At 37.4% G+C, this 24679-nt stretch overlaps 1 protein-coding gene across 1 annotated transcript in view; it reads right to left on the bottom strand.

Moving 5' to 3' along the window:
* The window catches only part of WDR49 (WD repeat domain 49), a 149305-nt gene that overhangs the window by 1663 nt on the left and 122963 nt on the right, over positions 1 to 24679 (bottom strand). Inside the window, 3 exon segments of the mRNA XM_059919965.1 lie at positions 15523 to 15669; positions 17535 to 17615; positions 17618 to 17643. Of these exon segments, the coding sequence (XP_059775948.1) occupies positions 15523 to 15669; positions 17535 to 17615; positions 17618 to 17643 (254 nt within the window).

Consider the following 24679-nt stretch of genomic DNA (forward strand, 5'->3'; position numbering starts at 1 on the left):
GAAGGCTGGGAGCAAAAGCTGTCCCCAACCTCATTTGGTTCAGCGAAACATATGAGGCAGGACTATATAAAGAATCACACCCACGAGCCATTTTCTGCTAAAAGCAGTCCGCCTCTGTAGGTTGTAAAACTTGAAGGCCACGCTGATCCCATGTCCCAGGCTCTCACCCAGGGACCTGCTACAAATTTCAAGTCTAAGAAAACCAAACTCATTAAAGATAATTGATTAAAAGGGTAAATTTTAAAAACTGGCATAGCATGGACATAAATGTATTACAAGCAAAATTAAAAACTTAAATTTAAAAAATTTTAAAAAGAGCAGCAAAACTAATCAACACATAGATCACCACCAGGAACATGTTGCCATTGGACAAATATCGTTACTAAGCATTTTGCCACAAATTAAATTTTAAAACTTGAAAACGCTCCTGTCTCTATGAAAGAAGATCACAGAGCAAAAGTCCCTTCATCTCAGGGATGAGATGAAGACACAACGGGAAGTGATGAAATGTCAGCTGGCAGAGCTCAGGAAAAAAATATCACAAGTGAGAATAGACTGCATGGTAACACAATGGGAAGCGTAGAGTGTACGAGTGAGAAAAACAAATAAGATGAAAATTAAAAACAGAACAAATTAGAGGGAAATGATAGATACTGGGGAAAAAAAGACCTAACAAATACATAAATGGGCTGAGTCCTTAAGAAAGAAAAATTAAGCAGAAATATTTTAAAGTGTCATGTAATAAAACTTTCCTCAAATAAGAGACAACCTGACATATATAAAAAGGACATACTGTTAATTACCTCTTTAATGGCCCTATCTGCAAACAGAGTCACATTATACGATGCTGTGGGGTTAGGAATTTGTGGAAACACAGTTCAGTCCATAGCATATATTTTGGAACTTTTAAATGACCAGTGAAGCTGCAGGAGCTTCAGCCTTGCTTCTGCATTTTTGGTAACTCAGTTCCAAACACGATCAGTTTTATTAACGTGTCTCACTTTTCCAAAATCCTGATCCCTTTATTTCTTGGTAAATTTGGTATTTCTTGGTATAATTTATGTCTTGTATAGCTTAGAGATAGCCAATCTTTGTTATTGGCCTGAGACAATTTTTAAAATTGTGGCAAAGATGGAGTTTGGTGATATGTCTAGTGGAAAGAAGGAGTTGGAGGCAAAAAGGATATAAATAAAAGACCTAACTTTTCTTGCTCTGGGGGGGAAAAAAAGGACATAACTTGTGCCAGGAATAATAGAAGAGTCAAAAACAAGGCATATCCTACTAAAGTTACTAGACTTTAAAGATAAAGGCAGAATCATTTGGCAACCAAGCAAAATGATCAAGTCACTCAAAAGAAGAGAAATATATGTATTGCATTTGATATCTTCATAGCAATGATCAATACCAGTAGACAGTAAAGAGAGCAACTCCCACAAGATAAGTAAGGAAAGAACATGTGAGGTATGAATACTATAAACATCCAAACTGCCCATCAAATCTGAAAACTACCAATAGTTTCAACTTGCAGGGAGTTCATGGACTATTGTTCCCAAGAGTCCTTTTTGAGGAAATTACAACATAAACTGAGAAATGACTGAGGAAAAGATTTGGTGGTGAGCACCAAATATATTTTAACGTAGAAGTGGGATTAAAACAACATAAAGTTTAGGATGACAAATTAGAAGGCAAATGTCACATGCCTGACAACGTAGAAATGATACAATTAACAAAAATTGGGAAAGTAAGAAAGAAGTTTCATTCATGTTAGATCAGTAACAGCTGAGAGACAAAGGACTTAAACCAACAAGTCAAGTAATAGCCGTATAAGCAAATTTAACAAAAGCACAAAGAAAAATCATATTATTGAACAAAATTGTGTGGTGGAAGAGGGGGAGGGGAATGAAGCAACATGTTCATTTATCATCAGTCAGCATGGATTTGTTACTGCCCTAGAAAAATAAAGGGCGACAACAATTATAATTATATGAATCAATAAGTATAAAGGTACTACCAGAACAAACATATAACACACCCCCCAAATAAAAACGAAGAAAAAGATTACAGGTCCAGTGAAAACTTCAAAAAATATATAAACAGTAAATAGCAGAAAAGAGTATGAGAAATACAAAACCAAACTGTCTAATATAACAACAAATTTAAATGTGCTCAATTTCATGATTTTAAAAAATGGATTTTTTAGTTGGATCAAAGGCAAAAAAACCCGATTCACATCTAAAATAAAATGATTCTGAAAATTTGAAATAAAAGGATGGGAAAAGTATACCAGGCAAATCAAAATCAAAAGAAAGCAGGGATCAAAATCTAAAATCATAGATGCACGAAGAAACCCTCAAAGGATACACAGACACTCGCAGTAGTGGTTGCCAGAAATAGGTGATAGTGGGAACTGGACAGATCAGCATCATGGAAGGGAGGTAGACTTCTCACTGAACAATTTTTTATATGTTCTAATATTTGATCAGTGTGAATATATGCTGCTTTTCATATAAGAAAGTATATGAAAAACAGCATATTCTGTTTTTTAATAAGACAGAAATGCAACCTGGACCTACCTCATAAGCAAAGTTACAAATGAAAACCCTTTCCACTTGCCTAACACCAGCGGTACAAGATAGTGTGGATTTCTGCACATTAGCAGTTGATTCTGTCCTCTCTTGTCTGAAGGTAAGCACATCAGAATCACAAGGCATTCTGAATGCCTCAGAGCTCTCCTGAGGTCCACTGTGAAAGCCAAAATGTTACTTCTGAAATAAACCCTAGCTGGTTTACTGAGATTTGTCTCTCAACTAGACAAGGAATTTTCATTGTAATTGACTGGGTTTCAGGACAATTAAACCAATAACTAACCAATAGGCCTTTGCAAGTTCTTTGACAGGGATAATCTTTCTGGGATGATTTATTTTTCTGAGTTAAAAAACAAATGATAAAAAATTCATATGCAATTCATATGCAAGGGTAGATACCTGTTTTCTGGGCCTGAAGCTTACAATTTGGGGAGCTTTCTTTAAGAAAATGAACATAAAATTGCAAACACAAAATTATTCATAAAAACGGTTATGTACTTAGAATGAGAAAATAAATCTCAACAAACTACTGGAGTTTTGTAGAGCTGAATTCTTTTCTTCTCAGATCTCTTTTAGGAAAGGCACCTGAAATGCTTACCTGGAAATGATTCCTGCTTGCAACCTCGCTTCCTCTCTTCACCCAGAACACCCTAAAACCCCCAGCAACTCCTAATACTCACAAGGGACTTTGTAGATAAGGCTTATAAAACTTAACCTACATTAGCTTCACTAGCAATCTCCTTTATGTGGCGAAAGCCATGTCGTTAACCTAACACCTTCTAAATGAATAATGGTCATCAATTCCTCTCACTATTCAGAGTAACAGCATCTGCTGGGTTAATGGCATAATGTTTGCATATAAGTGAGTCTGCCATGGATTATGATACATGTAAGAAACCATTAACCATTTATTGAACCTGTTTAAGATTATCAAAGAACGTCTTTAACCTTGCTGTGATGACTTGTTTTCTTGATGAACTTGGCAAGGTTCTTCCCAGTTATTCAATCAAACACTAATCTAGGTGTTGCTCTGAAGAAATTTTGCCTATATAGTTAAAGTCCCTAATCAATGGATTTTAAGTAAGGAGATTACCCTGGATAATTTGGGAGAGCTGGACTTAAATCAGTTGGAAGGCCTTAGAAGCAGGACTGAGGCTTCCCTAAGACAGAAAAGAAATGCCAACACTAGACAAAACTTCTGCCTGTGCCCATGGAGTTCAGTCCTCCTCCTTTAACCGCCTGTGGACGGCTCTACTCCTTTTGGACTTGCTCCACCAGCCCTCACAATCCCATAAGGCAATTCCTTGTCATAAATTTCAATACATGGTCCTGCTCGTTCTGTTTCCCTGCACCCTGACTGATACACTTGCCATAAAGTGCATTGTTTAACGCAGAATCATCGTGAAGGGCGAAGCATTCTTATCGAGACAAATAGACTGGTTTGTCAAGGTTCCTGCGGTTTGTGACCGGAGTCTGTCAGATACTTGAAAAGAAAATTTATGTTTATTCAAATATACAGCTTATCTTAAAGCACCTTCAAGTTCCCACATAGGTGTTATGTGGGACCTCAAGCCTTAAACTTCTCGCCTTATGGGTCCAACAACTTACTTAGAATCTTGGTGAGTAGTTCACTCAGAAGGGTGAGTAACAGCCAGTGTATTTGGACTCACTGCGTCCAAATGGACCCATCTTTAAAGCTTCTAAAGGCTTCCTTCTCACTTAAAATAAACCCAAGTTTCTTGCCCAGGCTACCTCGTCCCACATGAACGGATCCCTAATTCTTCCACCCAAATCTCGTGCTCACTATGAGCGTCTCTCACACTTTACCCTGGCAACACTGACGTTTCTGACCCTGGAATACGCCAACCTTGTTCCCACCTCAGTAGCTTTACACTTCTGCTCCCATCCTTGGAATGTTCTGTCCCCATTCGTTTGTGGAACTGCTTCCTCTTATCTTTCAGGATTCAGCCCAACAATCAGAGAGAGCTTCACTGATGCCCCCCCTTAGTCACGTTCCATCACATTGTCTTGCTTTATTTTCCTCGTACCTTTCGTCAATATCACTATCCAAACGTATCTTCTTATATTCAGTTATTTATTTATTGTCTATCATGCCCCTAGGTGATAAATTCAATGAGAGCAAAGACCTTGTTTGTCTTTATACCCCATATACCCTTAGCACCCAGCATTGTGTCTGGTATTTACATAGAAGATGGTCACAAAAATGTATTTGTTGAATAAATGAGCAAATGAATGAAGATACCTCCAGGCTTGTAAAGGGGCGGGATCACTCCTCACACTTTGGAATTCCTGCCTTCCAGAGACCCGAGGGACTCTATTATGGTAATAGAAGGCTGGTCCTCCATGTCATTTATCTATATATCCATCCACTTACTGTAACCCCTGCTCTTAAAAATTAACATCAAGTGTTATTGGTAACCATTTATGCTCTCTATTTCCTACTTGGGAAAAGATGACATTATACATTAATCACTTCATTTTATAGTTGGCTGCCCAACAAGGCTTGTTATAATGATAACCAAGAGGTGTTTTAAAAGTGATGAAAATGAAAGACGTGGTGGTCATAAAGCTATTCAAACATTTTCACTAAAATAAAATGATTCAGTGATTTTCATAAAGCAAAGTTAATCTTTATCATCTGATCCCTCCCTTGCCCCCTAATTGGAGACTAACTATATATCAGATGAACAACAGTGGCAAACCTCACAAAGGCACCCTGGCAAGAAGGGACTTAGCGACTATGTAAACACAGCACTGCAATGACCAGCTGTTGTTAGTTTATGAATATACGGTATTCTGAAAACTTTCTCTTCAATTCACATCCTCCATCCTATTCTAAGTCCTCTAGATAAGTGTTTCTCAAACTTTAATGTGCATAAAAATCACCTAGAAATCTTGTTAAAATGCAGATTCTGATTCCATAGATCTGAGTTGAGGCCTGTGATGCTGCATTTCTAACATGCTCCTGGGTGACGCCCAGGCTATATCCACTGCCCGCATTTTGACATCAAGGTTCTAATTCCTAAATATAGACTCTAGATCAGGATGGCCAGGCTGTCATTTAATTTCAGCCATCACTGTGTAACAATCAGGTAACAAAGCAACAGGTTGTTGGCAGAGTAGTGAGAATTTATCAAAATGCTTTAGTGGTCTTCATATGGCTCTTAAATGATCGTGCTTGGGACCCGTTCAACCTTTTTTTTAAGACTTTTTTTTTTTATGAGCTGTTTTATTTTTACAACAAAATTGAAAGGAAGGTACAAGTATTTCTCATATATCCCCTGCCCGCACACATGCAAACCCTCCCCCGTTATCAACATCAGTCACCAGAATGGTATATTTTTTAGTAAGGGTGAATCTACACTGACACATCATTATCACCCAAAGTGCATTGTTTACCTAAAGTTTCACTCTTGGTGTTGCACATTTTAAGAATATTTAAAGGATAATGACAAATATCCTTCATTATAATATCATACAGAGTATTTTCATTGCCCTAAAAAAATCCTCTGTGCTCCTATTCACCTCTTCTCCTCCTTCCCTGGCAACCATTGACCTTTTTATTGTCTCCATAGTTTTGCCTTTTTAGAATCCCATAGAGTAGGAATCATTCAGTGTGTACCTTCTCAGATTGGTTTCTTCCACTTAATAATATTCATTTAAGATTCTTCCATGTCTTTTCATGGCTTGACAGCTCTTTTTTTTAAGTGCTAAATAATATTCCATTGTCCGGATGTACCACAGTTTATTTATCCATTCACATGCTGAAGGACATCTTCATTGCTTCCAAGTTTTGGCAATTATGAATAAAGCTGCTGTAAAGATCTGCATGCAGGCTTTTGTATGAAAATAAGTTTTCAGGTCCTTTGGGTAAATACCAAAGAGCATGACTGCTGGATTGCATGTTAAGAGTATGTTTAGTTTGTAAGAAACTGACAAACTGCCTTCCAAAGTGGCGGTACAATTTTGCATTCCCACCAGCAATAAATGAGAGTTCCTGTTTCTCCACATCCTCACCAGCATTTGGTGTGAGCGTCCTGGAGTTCGGCCATTCTAATGCGTGTGTAGTGATAACTCATTGTTCTCTCACTTTGCATTTCCCTGATGACATATGATGGGAAGCATCTGTTGAATCTTTTAAAAAAATGTTTTTCACATGTTAATGACTTCTGTTTTATAGGACTCAAATTATGGTGATATCATATAAACAAAGATATAAAATAATAGGAAGGATTTTTTTACTTCTAAGATATCTCTGAGTTTTGTGCTCAGTCTGGATCTTCAGTTATCTAAGATTTCCTGGCATGAATCATGTGTAGAAATCTTTCATTTCCTACTAAAAATGACTATATCTATAAATGCATTCTTCTTGTATTTAATGATTTGTTCAAGTAAGAAGATTTCCACAATATTTGATTCTTTTTCTTTACTGGTACTAGATTTAAGATAGTATTTTAAAGCGAAGATATATAAGGTTGATTTTACTAAAATCCTGCGTGTATACTTTTCACCTGTAGCTTAAGAATTATAGAGAGTAAGTTTGTATATCAATGAAAAACCTGTACTGTCTATAGCGCACCCTTCTGAGTAGGCAGATTCTGGCTGAGTTCACCATTTTTGAACTATTTTGCCCCTCTCTGTAAATTGCAGGTTACCATGGATATGCAAACTCCGTCTCATCTGGTAGAGTGTTAACTGACTTGCTCCGCTTCCTTGGAAACACCAGTTTTTGTACCTACCTGCAAATTGGGTCAGGGACAGTTATCTTGCACAAATTATCAACTCTTACCAAATTTTCAATCCTCCCACTTTTCTTCAATATCTGGCCACAATCCTCCAAACGTTTTCAATTCTTCTCACATCTGTCTAAAACTGAGAACTAAAACCTGACAGCCCAAATCTTTATTCAGACTCTATGCTGCCTTGCAGCTGTCCTTTGCTCTCAGGACCTCCAGAACACCAAAACAACTGAACTTCCCCCCCTCCTAACATCTGGTTCAACGGGTTCTACAGAAGCAATGCCAACAAGAATCCCTGAGAGACACTTCTCAGACACTGTTTTGCCCCACCCAGAAGATTCATGATCACCTCTGGGTTGTTCAACAATGAGCGGTAATCATTCATCTTGAACAAAAGTAAGGGGGCTGACAACATTGACCTTTACCCTGTGCGACTAGAAAGTGGAGGCAGTTAAGAAATGGCCCGACCCTCTTGCATTCCAGAAACAGATAACAGCAAAGGACCACTCTTCTGTCTCTCATTCTGAGATAAGACCCTCTTCACCCGCCTCCCAAGTCTAATAAGACTCATGGATTCATTGACCTGTCTCTATAATAGCCCAAGCCCCCTTCCTTTTTTTGAGATACTCCTCTTTAATGACTATTCTCCCTGTTGCAATAGCTTGAATAAAATCATCTCTTTAATTGTTCCGCACATTTTGTCTTTGACAAACAACAACAACAAAACAATTCACCTGAGGTATCACTAATGCAGCATTTTCTCTACGTTGGAAGTTTTAAAGATTTTATAGGTACAATATGATGACTTCTGGGGAATTTATTGGCAAAACCTGACCCAGAGCCACTTCTAAGTAGATTCCAGTTTTTTGAATAAAGCGTATCAAAAAGGGGTTTCAAGCTGTTTGAGAACCCACGGGGAACAACTTGGAAGCTAAAGAGAGAGTGTGAAAGATGTTTCAACTTGAAAGGGAAAGAAAGAAAATACAAAAGAACATTAAAAACACAGTAGGTAAAACTGAAAAGTCACCTGGGGCTTATGAAGTGTCTGAAAACTGTCCCAAGTTCCAAAGCGGTAGTTTAGAATGTTGAAAGTAAGTCTGGCAAAATGCCTCTCATCATACAATTGCCAAATAACCTTCAGCACACTGTAATTATGGAGATTTCAGGAATGTGTGTAAAATGCAGTGCAAAGACTTAAGGTAGACTCTGTAATGATAGTGTGGAGGAGGGCCTGTATTAGTAATTGAGATTTTTTTTAAGTGCTCATTTATAATAACAATTTTTAAATTCAGTAGCCTCCTACGAAAAAGGAGATGAACAATTTTAAATGAAAGTGATAAAAATAGGTAATATTATAGTGAAATAGCTGGTATTAGAAAGCCACATAAGAATAGGTTGCCTAGGGACTATAATTTCAACGTTATTTGAACAAGGGAGGCTGTACCTAGAAATAATAATAACATGGACACCTGTAAAACAGTGTAAAACAGGGACACTTCTCAACGAGGGTCCACCTTTTACTAGCTATGCGAGACTAGGTATGTTATTTAAACTCTTTTTTCTATCCCACAGAGTCTATGCCAGAGACTCTTTATATAGTAAATAGGGGCAATAATAATTCCTATAACATAGAGCCATTTAGTGGAATAATAATGATAAAATACCATCAGTAAAGAAGGTGTCAGGCTCTGTGCTAAGGGCTTCACATGGGTTATTTCACTCAATGTTCACAGCAACATTATGAAGACGGTAACTAATACGATGCCCATTATTAGTTGAAGAAACTAAGGCATAGAGAGTTTAACTGACCTGCTAAAGGTCATATAGCTAGCAAGTGGTAGAGTCTTGATTTGAAGCTAGGCTTATGCTTGAAATTTTGCCCTTACTGTACCTTTATTGCTTTGAGTCTTCCAAGTTTTATTCATTCTATAAATGGAAATTCTCCAAAAGACAACCATAACCATTAACACTTTATAACTGAGTAGGAATAATGACTGTGATTTCAAAGGTTACAAAATAATGTAAAGGACCAGGAGTGGGATAAAAAGCATGAATAGCCAGGGAAGATGGTACTATGCCAATGATCAGTGCATTGCCCCTGAGCTCCAAAGCCACTCTTCACTGCTCGCTGCGTGATAATGGACCAGAGTCTTGTAAATGGTTTTCCTTTGACAGCTGGTACAATGTTGAGCTCTGTCACTAGAGGGCACTAGAGGGACACTGGAGGAGAAATGGATTTCTCTCCAAGCGGGTGCTCCCCTCACCAGGCTCCTGCAGGGCAGTTCCTCCAGCACTAGAGTCCTACAGCATGACTTCCCCATGACCAAGCTCATCCAATGCCTTCTGCAGCTCCAGACTCCTGTGATGCAAGGATGGCTTTTCCAGAGCCACAGCTTCCCTTGCCACCCTCCCAGGTGACTTTGCAGCAGAGTGCCGCCTGTCTGCCAGCATGCAATGAATGACTTTCTGTAATACCCCAGGAGGCAAGCAGAGGGCCACCAGTGTGACTCCTCCCTGTGAACAGCCTCTCCCCTGCAGCCCCTTGATGGCTTTGCAGTGAGTTCTGAGACACAGCACCTCCCTGTGGATGGCTTCCCCTGACGCCCCTGAGAGCAGATTTCTGCAAGTTCCATCTGCAGCAGCTCTGCCACCTTGCCAGGTGGCAAGACAGCGATAAGCCCTCTTGCACAAGGTCTGGGTCTCTGCCCTAGCTTAGGTGGGCATATTCCCTGGTCTATCTCAGGCCTGGGAGTAGTGGCTTCTCTTTAGATCTTCTATTCCTGTGTTCTTTAGAATTCTCTTTGCTGCTTACTAGCCAATGTTCTATAATGTGCGTATATTATATCTAAAATCGGAAGAAAAAATGAACTGAAAAATAAAATTAATTCTAAAACATGCCTTGACTGTAGTTGCTGCTGACTATAGTTGCTCTTCAGTTACCGTTCTTTTTCTTTCCTCCCTACTATAGTCAGTTTCTTGGGAAAGTGTTAGCTTTTCTTGGTAGATGTCCCACAGGTACCTCCGACTCAACATATTCTGAAAACTAACTCTAAATCATCTTCTCCTCCTATATTTCCTCTCTCAGTAATTGTCTCTCTTTGACACAGTTATCCGGGCTGGAAACCTGATAGTCACACGTGTCTTAACATCTCATCAGGGCACAAAATCCTTTAAATTCTATCTCTGTAACACTTCTCAAATTAATAGTTACTTCCTTTCTAGGGTCCCCTTATCTTCAAAATAATAATAGTTACCATTTATGAGTGCTTATTATGTGCCAGTCATTGTGCTAAAATTAACCCACACAACTCCAAGAAGCAGGTACCACTAGCCCCATTTTACAGATGAGAAAACTGAGACTTCGTAGCTTATTTAATTTATCCAGATATAAACAACTAGTAGAAGGCAAAGTGAAAATTCAAAAGAAGATAGCTGCGCCATACAACAAGTTCCCACCACTCTAATACATACACTGCCTTCAGTCTAGCCCCACTATAATGCATCAACTACACAGTTTCCAGAAAGCTTTCTAGAATGCAAATCTGGTCATGTCACTTGCCTGCTTAAACATTTCAACAGGAATTTTGTTTCTGGATAGGATTTAATAAGTAGTGGCAGGTCTTCCTTCTCATTGCACCAGATAGAAAAAAAAAAAAAAAGGTAAATTACAGAAATAATATTCTTAAAGCCTTCAGAGAGCTGTGAAAACAAATATTATCAAATTAAAATTCATGAGATAGTAGAACCATTCTCAGATGAGCTGAGATTGCCAAATCTTTTCTTCCCTTTGGGGATTAATCATGTCTGGGCATTGCTAAGAAACAGGCTTGCCATAGACAGAGAGATTTTCTAAGGGAAGGGAAAATCAGAAGAGCTTTTGATGACTATGTGGGTTGGTGTGATGGACTGGAATTTGGAGAAACTTTGTAACTGTGGCCAGGGTTCCCCACAGGACATATTCTGAGTGCTGGGGTAGTGTGGGAGGCTGTGGATTGGACTGGGGAGGCAGCTTAATGTTTCCTGCGGTCACAGTATTCCACTACGGGGAGAGGCCTAAAACAAACATTTGAAACTGAAAGTAAATGAAGTGTAACTAAAGCCATAACCCAGCACTGACCGAACTCCATCCCTAATTGGATTAACATGATCCACCCTTCATGCTCTCTGTCCAGCTAAGGAGAGAGTGCACTGCCTCAGAGGAAAAACATTAAGTTCATTATCTGTAGATCTTTAACACATAATTTCTGTCATATAATAAAAAATTATACAGAAATTACAGGACTTGCAAGAAAGAAGGAAAATGTGACCAATAACCAAGAGGAAAAAATAGACATTAGAAACAGATCCAAGGATCACCCAGATACTGATGTTAGCAGGCCAGGACTTTAAAATTATTATAAACATGTTAAAGAAAACAGAGAGAAAATTTGGACAAAATGGATGAAAACAGAAGTAATTTCAACTGAGTATTAGAATATATATAAACAAGATTCAAATGGCATTTTAGAAATATATATACATATATATATATACACACATATACATATAAAATCTGAAATTGGGAACTGATATCATGGGTTTAAAAGAGACTGGCAAAAGAGACAGGACTAGTGAATGCAAAGATAAGTCAATATAAAATATCCAAAATGAAGCCCAGAGAAGAAAATAAAATGGAAAAATGAGAAGAACATAAGAAATGTTTGTGATATGATGAAAATCCAACGTATGTGTAATTGCAGTCCCAGAAGGACTGGAGAGTGGGAACTGGAAAGAAACAATATTTGAAAAGATAATAGCTGAGAATTATTCAACATTGAAGAAAGATGTATTCAAGGATTCCTATCGACCCCAAGCAGTATATATACAGAGAAAAGCGTATTTATGCCCACTGTGATAAAACTGCTAAAAAACAAGGATAAAGAAAAAAATCTGTAAAGCAGCCAGAAAAAAGATTGCATTCAAAGAAGCAACAATAATATGAAGAGTGGAATTTTAAACAGGAACTATAGGAGCAAGGAAGCAATGGGATGGTATCTTTAAAGAGTTGAAAAAAACCGCTATCTAGGGTTTTAAACCCAGTGAAAAAATCTTTCCAAAGTCAAAATAAAATAAACGCATTTTTTAGACACATAAAAGCTGGGAAAATTACTCACCAGCAGACCAACATTATAAGAAATACTGCAGAAATTTCTTCTGAATAAAGGAAAATAATCTCAGATGGAAGCCTAGTACCCCGAAAAGAAATAAAGTACTGTAACCTCTAGAGTAATCACTAAAAGGCTAACACAAAGAAATCTAAAAACTGAACAATTAATAGAAGAGATAAAATGGGATAATTCAGAATACTTGACTAAAACATTCCAATGGTTCCTCATTTCTGGTAAAATAAATACCAAAGTCCTTAACACAGTATACCAGATGCTCCATGATTTGGCCCCCATTTACCTCTCTGGCCTTAATTCTCATCATGTCCCTTCTAGAACCCAGCCATCTGGGACTACTCATAGCTCCCTTAGTACACCATCCATATACTGTTCCTTTGCCAGAAATATCGTCCCTCTTTTTTCTTACCTAACTAATATCAATTTAACTTTTAATATCTAGCTCAGGCACAATCTGGTTTCTCTGAAAAATCATCTATGAACCTCCACGTGATCCCACAGTACCCAGTGCTTATCTCTATTATAGCCTTTGATGTAAAACATAATGGTTTCCTAATCTAGTTCCCTCAACTAGTCTTCAAGAGCTTTGAAAGCTGTACCTCTACACATCAGCTCTGTGCCTCTACCACCCAGCACAAGGGTCAGCACAGAGAAGGCATTCAATATTCACCAGGAAGGCTAAATAAACACATGAGCAAACATGATTTCTGCATCAGCTATTTGAAGACTGCTATTATGCAGAGCATGTTACCATCCTCTCCCATTCTCCAGATCTTTATTTCTAAATAGCACACCAGTACCTCAAACTCAGCACATTCCAAACTCAACTCTATTCATCTGTGTCAAACTCAGTCAACGTGGCACCATCTGAAGTCACCCATTGCAGCCAGCTTGGAATCATTTGGACTCCTGCCCTACTTCATCCACAATGCATCTTTCCTTATGTTTCCTTGATCTTGACTTCCTCTTCTTCTCCCTCACCCTTTGAACTCCTACTCATTTTAAGCCCCAGCTCAGAGGTGACTTCCACTAATTCCTTCTTATGCCCCAGGCAGAGTTAATCTGCCTTCTTCCCTGATGCTTCCACAGAACCTCATTTGTGGTGGCACGTGTCATGCATTCTGTTGTCCTCAGTAGTTTACATCTGTCTCTCCCTCAAGTCGGTGAAGCTTTTTAAAAAAGGAAATATTTTCACTTGCAGAGAAGGCAGATGAGTGGAAATATTTAAAAGGGAGCAAAGGAAGAAAAGCTGAAGAAGAAAATAGAAAAGCAAAAGAGAGAAAACATCTTTTTTAAATGGTGTGGAAATTATAGGAAAATTTTATATTAAGAAATCCAGGAGAAAAAATTCTCCTTGAAAATGTATTAGAGGTTTTTTTGTATTTTCAGTATTCCCAACCAGCCATTCACCCCCAACTTCCCCTACACATCCTCCCTGCCCATAAGGAGAATTTATCTGCAGATGAAGGAGAATTCTCCTGCTGCAGAACGTGCAAGGCTCCTCACAGAAACAGGAGCTCCCAGGGCTGAGGAGAGGCGTTTGCTGCCCTCACCCTTGCTCTCTCCCACTTCCTGGCTCTCCAGCTTCTGCAGTCTCCTTCTCTCCTATTTCTCTTGCCTCTATTCTGACTCCTTGCTCCATCTTGGTTTCCTCCTGTGTGCATGTTCTCTGTCTGGACTGTCTTTACACTTTGTTCTGGCTCCCTGGATCTTTTCTTACTGTCTGTTCCCCACATTCTCTTCCGTCTGTGACTCAGCAGGACAAGATAAGTCCTCCCCATCTTTATTCTTGAAGATGAATCATCCTGGGGAAAAAGCAGTAGGCTGATAGACTGAAAGCCCAGTCAGATGCACTAAAGGTTATTTAAAGCCCTAACGTTTGTGGATTCATGTTTTTAGAAGAAATGAGCAGATATCATAGACGATCCTCCTGAGAGCAAATGAACGATTATAGATTTTGAAAAGAGAAACTGAGAAAAAGCAAAGGAAGCTGATAATAATTAGACTGGAAATATAGCGGTGAGAAATGACAGCTGTACCTTGTTTACAAGTGGAATTAAAAAAAAAAAAAAGTTGACCAGCTGTTATAAGGAACCAAGCAGAGACAAGAGGCTTAAACTTCCTCAAGTGTAGACATAAATGCCTCCCTCCTACAAGGGTTATTATTTCTCAAGGATGATGTTGAACCCCCATTTCAGAGGATTTGAAAAGTTTAGAAACCACAGATCTCAGATGGTTCGAGTGCAGTTCTGATCTTTTGACTGTTACAAGTTGAAAAACTTCTCTTTTCATTAATTATTTTAAATGAGTTCCCTGCAGTGTCCATATGCTTTCTGAGTGCCTCGCTGAGTAACAGGTTGTGTCGCCTGCACTCCCGTCAGGTCCCTCTTTGCTGGTAGGATGTTTGTACAGAAATTACTCTTCAAATTCTTAGACACTCGGAAGCCTATACCAGTGCGAAAAATAGAGCATTCTTTTGCACATCTTGTTTCCAAATCCTCGGAGATCATTCACTTCTGTTTTCTAAATTAAGCTTTCTTGTCGACTCATCATATTAGCCTAGCACAACAGTTGGAAGGCTCTAAGACAATACACTTTAAGTAGCTGCTATTTATAGTGTTTCACATGAGAAGAACAAAACCAGATTGTCAGAGACTCTGTTCTGAAGCCGCCTTAGGATACCTCTTTCTCTGGTATCAGATCTGAAAAGTAAGATTATTGGGGGGAATGGGTTCTCGTTCATAGCAGACTCATGATATATATTCATGGCATTCTGACTTCAGAAAAGTGGCAAAACAAAAATATTCCTCTTATGTATTTTGGCCTGTTGGCTGTGCTTTCTGAGAACACAGATCGGCAGCTGAGCTATAAATCTTAGCAGTCAAACCACACTTCATTTCACTGCAACCTACAAGGCAAACACGTGTTACTTTCCTGCTTTTCTACTTTGTTTTCTTCATTGGTTGAGTTTCGTGGGGAGAGAGGATGGACGTGGTATGATGGTTGAGGACTTACTTTCAGAAAGTGATGGAAGCTCTGGAATTTGGGGACATTCCTCCTCTGGCTCTTCCCTAAAGTATTTCTCAGGGTCTAGAAGAAAAGCTGGTTTATTCACTTCAGGTAGTTCTTTCAAGTTTCCAATGCTTAATGACCTAAAACCGCCTTTACAACAGCAGGTTTTAAGGGAGGATGGAAAAAAAAAAAGTATAATGTCATTAATTCCTCAGAAAGAGCTAGCACATTTCCAAGTTAACTTTTTTAAAAAAATTCTAACCTCCCTGTTACTCAGCTGGTACAGCTGCAGATCAGCAAACCCTATAAACACAGCTGTTCAAGATAAATCCATGGTCCTTTTATGCAAAGGGACCAAAAGAAACTCAAGGCTCCCCATTCATTTATTTTTCATTTTGTATTCTTTGCTATTTTCCCTTGAAAATGAGTATTCTGCAGTTTTGGAAAAGCTCCAGTTTCTCTGTTATCTGCAAGAAAACTGTAGGCTTTGTGAGATGGAATCTATTTTTCAGCATTTAACAACATATCTAAAATTTTGAGTTTGCAGGTTCATTTTCATTTTGCTAAAATGTAAACCAGCTCTTTATTATTGTATCTATGATGCACACAATGAGATAATGGGAAGGAAGACTCTTAATTATGCCCTTACAGGCAAAGTCTTGGACAAAATTAAAAAGTCTTCTTTTTGTTTCATGGGATAAATGGATAATGGAATGGAAGTCTACAAAAGCTTAATTCAAGATGTTTGTTGACTATGTTTGTTTAACTGTTAGCTCTGTGAAGGTAAAAACTGTCCGTGCTTTTGTCATTGTGGTGGCTCAGTATCTAGGAAAAGTAAACTAACAGGTAATGAGCACCTGCTCCGAGACAAGTCATGTGCCATGTCAGTGGTTCTCAAACTGTACCAGGCATCAGAATCATCTGCAGGGTTTATCAAAGCACAAACCACTTGCACAATTCCCGTTTCTAACTTAGTTGGGTGGGGATGGGGCCCCAGAATGTACCTAAATTCCCAGTGATGCTGATGCTGGTAGACCAGGGAACGTACTTTGGGAACCAATGTGTTATATTAAACCAAAGGAGAAATCTTCACAACCTGTAAAGTATCATTATGCCCTTTTGACAGATGAGGAAATCAAGGCTCAAGATGCTTTGGTAACTTGCCTGAATTTACATAACTGGTCAATGGTAGGCCTTGGACATCAACTCAAGTATATTTCACTCTAAAAGTTGTGCTCCAAGGTATAATAATAATAAATAATATTACTAATAAAACTGTATTGAGTTTCTACAATATGCCAGACACTAAGTGCTTCACATATATTTTCTCATGTAATCATGACAAAACCCCTATAGAGTAGATTAGTTTATAAATATGCATTGAATATTAACAAATAATAATGTACATTTTGACAGCAAAGTTTCAACAGAAACGAGCACATTTGCTCTGTGAGAGTGCAGCTTCCCCTTGGACATAAGTTGACAAAAGATTTGTAGTGAGTGAAATATTCTCGTTATATGATGGAGCTTCGAGAACGATTCTCAGTACTCTTCTAAATAACACACTTCAGTATGATAACAATTCTTTTGTTTCAATTACTTTTTTTACAGTTTTTTTCTGGTCAGTCACAACTAAACAAATACGTTGTTCTGTGTGGCTTTGGGCTTTCTGAGAACAAAAATAGTTTTAATTTTATTTTTATCTTTTAAACACTTAGGAGAGAGAATTAATATCCTGTGCCAACTCTGTTTTGGAGACTATAGTGGGCATTTTCCACATGTTTTCTGGTTTAGACCTTATACTTCTGCCTATTGTACACTCTGAAGGCTTGGACAAGTCACTTAATATCTCTGAGCCTCGCTTTCCTCCTTCGTTAAAATGAGATCACAAGAGCTTACTTTCAGATTTATTAAGGAATACCAACATTCCTGGCACATAGAGTAGTTACTTGTTTTCTTCATACCAATCTATAAAATAATAACATGATAAAAATATATCAACAGTGATTACTTACTGAATGATTTTTTTATAACTTCACCATTGTAAAGGTTATGTGTTTTTTTCTTATAAACATTTCTTTCCTTATATTCATACCTAAATTTATAACTTCTGATGGTCTGACACTGGAAGAAAATAATTTATGATGAAACAAAATATCAACCACAAAGGATGAACAGACACTTTCTGGCTATCAATATACACCTTTAACAAAAAAAAATGTCTATCCTGTGGACCTAAGTAGTGACAATTGTTTACACTAATCAAGTTATATCTTTGAATAAAATGCCTACTAGCCAGGTGATGGTATAAAAGTGTAAGAGCCATGAAGGAGGAGAAGCTAGTTAAGCAAAGGTCCTGTCCCATAAAAACTGGAAGGTCAGAGAAAAAACTATGAAGAAGAAAATGCCACAGACACGCACACTATCCTTGCCCTGTGTGTAAGTTATATGGGCTAATCAGTGGTATGTGTCAAAAGCTCTTTTATCCAGTGTTATGCCTGGATCTTCATTTATGGTATCCAAAATGCAAAAAGAAAAAAAAAGTTCAGTGCTTTTGAGGCTTGTTATATGAATCAATAGGAAAACTTTAGATTAGCTTGAATCCACAGGAAAAGTTTTTATCAATAAAACACAGGAAGTGAAACCATTCCATAGTTGTATATAATTCCAGTCAGAAAACAGGAAATGGTCTCAAATATATTTAACATTCACTGTCACAGACCTCAACCTTAACAGCTACAAGCCATGTTTCCAAAAATTGTTATTATTCTCTTGGAAGCCTCAGGCCAGAAAACATACCTATTTTTCACAAAATCATTGAGATCCATGGGGCCTGCCCTCTCCCTTCTGCCTCCTTTCCTTGCACCCTTTAACCCTTTGTGATTACTGCTGCCCTTAACCTTTATTCCCTATTTTGCTACACACTGAGTAGCTATAGAACCTTGAGATGTTTCCTATACTCTCAGCCTCAATTTCCTGCTCTGTATGAGATTCTTACTGTGATTTTAAAGGAGATAAGATGGATGAATGCTCAGCAATGTGTCTAATAAATAATAGTATTTAATAAATGTTTATTTCCCTCCTTCCTTTTCCTCTCCCCTAGTTGACTGTATCTCCCAAACCCAAATGAGCTTAAAAGTAAAAGTTTCATTTTAGAGTAGTTTTAGAGTTACAGAAAAGTTGCAAAGATAGTACAGAGTTCTGGTATACCCCTCACCCAATTCTCCCTGTTGTTAACATCTTATATTACCCTTTGTCACAATCAATACTGATATACTATGATTAACTAACCTTAGTATTTTATTAGGATTTTCCTAGCTTTTCCTAATGTCCTTTTTCTATCCCAGGTTACCACATTACATTTAGTTTTCTGACTCCTTAGTTTTCTCTGGTCTATGATAATTTCTCAGACTTGCCTTGTTTTTGATGACCTTGACAATTTTAAGAAATATCAGTCAGTTTTTTCGTAGAATCTCCTTCAATTTGGGTTTGTCTGATGTTTTTCTTATGATTACACGAGGATTATGGGTTCTTGGGAGGAAGATAACAGAGATGAAGTGCTATTCTCATTGTATCTTATCAAGGGCACAGGCTATCAACCTGACTTACCACTGTTGATATTAACTTTATCACCTGGCCAAGGTTGTGTTTCCCAAGTTTCTGCAAAGTTACTTTTTCCCTTCCTGTCTATACACTACTCTCTGGAGGCAAGTTTCCAAGCACAGTCTACACTTAAGGAAGATGAAGAGGAGAGTTAAGCTCTACCTTCTTGATTGGGGGGGCGTATCTACATAAATTATTCGGAATTATAGATTTTTTTTAAGGAAACCTTTGCCATCCAAAAGACTGACAGTAGGTAGCAGCTTTTCCCCAAATCACACTGGAACGATCTCCCTCACAACATACTATCTCCCATGAATAAGACATATTATTCAACCCTCAGAATGGGAGAAAATATTTTCAAACAAAGCAACTGACAAAGGATTAATCTCCAAAATATACAAACAGCTCATGCAGCTCAATATCAAAAAACAAATAACCCAATCAAAAAAATGGGCAGAAGATCTACACAGACATTTCTCCAAAGAAGACATACAGATAGATGGCCAACAAACACATGAAAAGATGCTCAACATCACTAATTAATAGAGAAATGCAAATCAAAACTACAATGAGGTATCACCTCATCTGAGTTAGAATGGCCATCATCCAAAAATCTACAAACAATAAATGTTGGAAAGGGTGTGGAGAAACAGGAACTCTCTTACACTGTTGGTGGGAATGTAAATTGATACAGCCACTATGGAGAACAGTATGGAGGTTCCTCAAAAAACTAAAAATAGAACTACCATATGACCCAGCAATCCCACTCCTGGGCATATACCTGGAGAAAACCATAATTCCAAAAGATACATGCACCCCAATGTTCATTGCAGCACTATTTACAATAGCCAGGACATGGAAGCAACCTAAATGTCCATCAACAGAGGAATGGATAAAGAAGATATGGTACATATATACAATGAATATTACTCATCCATAAGAAGGAACGAAATAGTGCCATTTGCAGAGACGTTGGTAGACCTAGAGACTGTCATACAGAGTGAGGTAAGTCAGAAAGAGAAAAACAAATATTGTATATCACTTATCTGTGAAGTCTAGAGAAATGGTACAGATGAACTTATTTGCAAAGCAGAAATAGAGAGAGAGGTAGAGACAAACATATGGATACCAAGGGGGGAAGGGGTTTGGGATGAATTGTGAGATTTGGAATTGACATATACACACTACTATGCATAAAACAGATAACTAATGAGAACCTACTGTATAGTACAGGGAACTCTACTCAGTGCTCTGTGGTGACCTAAATGGGAAGGAAATCTAAAAAAGAGGGGATATATGTATATGTATAACTGATTCACTTTGCTGTATAGCAGAAATTAACACAACATTGTAAAGCAACTACACCCCAATAAAAATTAATTTTAAAAAAAGACATGTTTATTCAGCCACTATCTGGGCTTTGAAGACAAGAATGATGGTATCCTTAGAGAGTTATTTTAAATAGTAAGAGAATCTGTAAAAATAAGAAGTTGGTGGTGGATGCAAGAAAGGTAGATTACGGTGCAGTTAGGTCTTGCAGTTACTAGGTTAAGAATATAATTTTTCCCTCAGAAAAGTAAAACTGAAATAAACTGAGGTGCAAAAGTTTGAGGGAGGTCTATCTTTGGACTAGTTGACACCAGGCCTTAGTTTTTCTCCAAACACCCTGAATGGTTTCCTGCTTTTAGACCCTTTGTCTTCCAGCTCTCTCATCCAGTGGCATTTAAACTGAGTATCTTTTGGATGAAACGAAAGACTTTGTCTATCTCCACTAAAGAATTTAATCCACAGAGGGAAAGAGGAAGGCGGACAGTAAGAGAAACTCTTCTAGAGTCATAACAATCTGCACTAATTAAATGACTGCCTAGGAAATGGAGCTATACTGATAAAACTCCAAGACAAAGGGCAGTTCTATGAACAACTAGACTGTAGAATCAACTTCGATTTACAGGTCAACCTATTGCTTCTTTTCCATAGATATTTGACTTCTTGGAAAGTGATTACTATGAAAATGTACAGGAAACTGGAAAGAGGTGAATATTCCTAAGAGTCCAATATTCCTAGTGGTCGAATACAAAGAAGCTAAAGAATGTAATAAGGAACACAGATAGAGTTTAAAACTTTTGCAAAAATGTCTTATGTGGTAATGCAAGAAGGGAGCCTACTATGGTCTCTGGCATCCTTGCCATCAATTCTATGAGAAGGAAAGACTCTAAATCTGCCATCTCTCGGTTCTGGATGTAGAAAGGAGGAATGATGTGTGACAAGTCCCCAAGTGCCCTAAAGGAAAGTGAAGGTGCCTAGAGTAGTGGCTTACCCATAGCAGGTACTTGACAAAACATTTGATCACTTGACTCAGAGACCAGCAACTTTTCAATATGGTCACGTGTTGCTTGTCAGGCAGGCAGAATAGAGCAGTGGCAAAGTGTACTGACTCTGGAGTTAGAATGCCTGCTTTGGGGTCCCTGGCTCACCTCTTGTTCGTTGTGTAAATCACTTAACTTTTTTCTGTCTTGCTTTCCTAGTTATGAAATCGAGATTATAATTGTAGATATCACCAAGGATTATAGTGACAATTAAATGTTAAACACATAAAAACCTTAGAACAGTGCCTGGAATATGGTAAGGACTCAATAAGTATTGGCTACTATCTCTTTAAGAAAGAATAATACAATATTTTTCACTCAAAGCAGGAGTTCCAACACCCCCTACAATCAGTTCTAATACTCTTATTTTATTTTATGTTTGTATTTTTTATACTTATAATATTCCTATTTTATTTTCTCACATAAGCTCTACTGGCAGAATAATTAGATAATCACCAGCATATAAATGATATTAAATATCAGTTCCCGTCTAATAATAATATGGAATTTAGAACATATTTCATATTTCTAAGGAACATTAATTTTAAGTGTACCTTCTGCCTTATATAAACTTACAGAGAAATTAATGGAATATATGTTTCATTTCCCATCTAATTATTTTATCCTGGTTTCTAATAATCATTTCCCCATAAATATTTTTTTAATGGTAGCCAAAGAAAAATTTGTCAGAGAGTAGAAGATGGGGTAGATTTGCTCTTTGTTGCCCTAGAATAAGATGAAGATGGATGAGAGCATGTCCTACAAATGGATAGATCCGACCTACAATTAGAGCCCTTCTATAATAAAGAGTGGTTGAATAACAGAGAAGGCTATCTGCACGATGGTGAGTGTAGCCCATAGGATATATTCAAGAAAAGGCTGTGATGTGCTTCTCTTAAGGCCTCAATAGGAATTAGTCTAGCAGACATCAGATACCTCTTTCAAGTTCATTATCAAATTATTAAAGATTAACAAACGTGAAAAATGTTTACTCTCACAAATAATTAAAAAATACAACATAAAACTGATGATTTATCAGAGTGGCAATTTTAAGACAATGACGACAGTCAATGTTGGTTCAGAGACAGCCATTTCCATATACTGCTGGTGGTAGAGCCTTCACATCATTGGGATGACAATTTAGCAAGACTCAGAGGCCTTTAAAACTTTGACTCAGCAACTCCGATTCAAAGAATTTATTGTAATGATGAATTCAGTCAGGTACTCTTAACACGTGTGCATGAAGGTATTTAAATAAATGTTTCTCAGTTAAAATTTGTAAACAGTTTAAATATTTTAAAAGAAGAGAATGTTTAAAAAGCTACGTGATAAATTCCTAAGAGGCCATTACGAGTACTGATGTCTGTAGATACTCATATTAAGTAACTCGGAAGTGTACTGGCTGTATGTTTTTAAGTAGTAAACCGGTTATAAACTGTGTGTATTATATCCTCATGTTTATAAAATGTATATTTGTTTATTTGTATAAGCATGCTCAGAACAAGACCTGAAGAGTGAAATACCTAAGTGTTATTGGTGGTTTTGCTGCTAATGATTTCTTTTCATCTTTTTCTTCTTGCTTATTTGTATTTCTAATTTTTCTCCTAATGAACATGTATTATTTTCATAATAAAGAAATACTCTAAGGTTATATTGTCTAAATTATTCATTGTATCTGCAATTTTTCTAGATTAGAATAATTTTGTGTGAATCCAGAAACCAAATATTGCCATAGATTAAGAAAAATGCATGTCCACTGTGGTTTTTGTTCCCCCATTTACTTTTTTCAGTTATTTCTTTTTTCCCCCATTTTCTAGTGGTAATATGACTTTTGCAGAACCTACAGAAGGAGAAAAATCTATTTCTTTGTGTCAATTTCTAACTCAGCATTAGGACTTCCTATTTTCTCTTAAATTCTATATTCATCTGCATATCCCCAGGACTTAAATTGAAGATGACATTTTACCACCTACCTACTTCTCACACACAATACTATAAAATATCTAAAGCACTATGAAAACCTGGTATTTATGTATAAGACAGAACATCATAAAAACCAAGCTTTTTATCTTGGAAATAGAATCTTAGGAGTTAAGATGAGAACACGGCTTTAAATTATTAAAATTTTCCTTCATTTTTCATGCTTCTTTCATTTTCTATTGGCTTTTTTCTTTTTTCATCTCCATCTTTCTTACTCCTCCTCCCCCTCCATTTAAACATCCCTCCACCCGCATACACACACCAAATGTGCTTTTCCCCTTTTAGTCTCTCTAAATTATTTCATATATTTAGTTTTCTTTCATACTTTTACATATGGACAAGAAATGGCATGGTTTTCTCCTTGGATTTCCTAATCTGATTAGAAATAGGGCACATTCTTCAGAATAATATTTTCTTAGGGAAAAGGTGATCTGTAATCTCTTCAGTACTGGATGGAGCCCACAAAGGACATTCTACAGCTGACAATTGTATTTCATTTGTAGGTTTTCTCCATAGGATTCATGGACATGCTTCTGGGAGAAGTGAGGGCTGTACCTGCCAAGTCAATTCTGAGGATACGTTTTTAACCTTTTCTTTTCAATTAGTTCAGAAATTCCAAAATGATATCATTCCGTTCTATCTCATTATTACAAAGTCATAAAATTTATTTCAATTCACTCATTTGAATTAAAGGCAGAAATTTTAAATATCACAGGTAATTTTGGATGTGTTGTCACTTGAAAAGATGCAGTAAACAGAGATAACTTTGCTTTTTACTGCCGGGAACATCTCCCAAGGCCCACAGAAATGTATAACGAAGGTGAGACGATCACTCTGCTGTAGTCTTATTTCATCTGGCAGAATGCAAAGCTCTAGTTTTTAAGAGAAATCTGTGAATTTAAGAACCTATACATGAGCACTAATTTTCAGAAGACAAGTAAAGTGTCATGGAACAATAGGAAATGAAATAAGACGGATAGAAGTCAGGAAAGAAGTCAACAGTTAAAAGTGCCAATTTTTAAATCTAAGGAAAGGCTAATTTTAAAAGAAAAGAATAACTGAGATTGTCATAAGGAATGGGAAATTAGTATCTTGGCTGAAATACTCAAACAGGAATCTGTGACATTTGCATTCACTCTTCTAGGAGTGTCACAGGAAGAGAAACAATGATCAATCTGTGTTACCCTGGGGTAACTTTATCTCCTGATTTG

Source organism: Balaenoptera ricei, chromosome 4 (genome assembly GCF_028023285.1).
Source record: "Balaenoptera ricei isolate mBalRic1 chromosome 4, mBalRic1.hap2, whole genome shotgun sequence".
Lineage (NCBI taxonomy): Eukaryota > Metazoa > Chordata > Mammalia > Artiodactyla > Balaenopteridae > Balaenoptera > Balaenoptera ricei.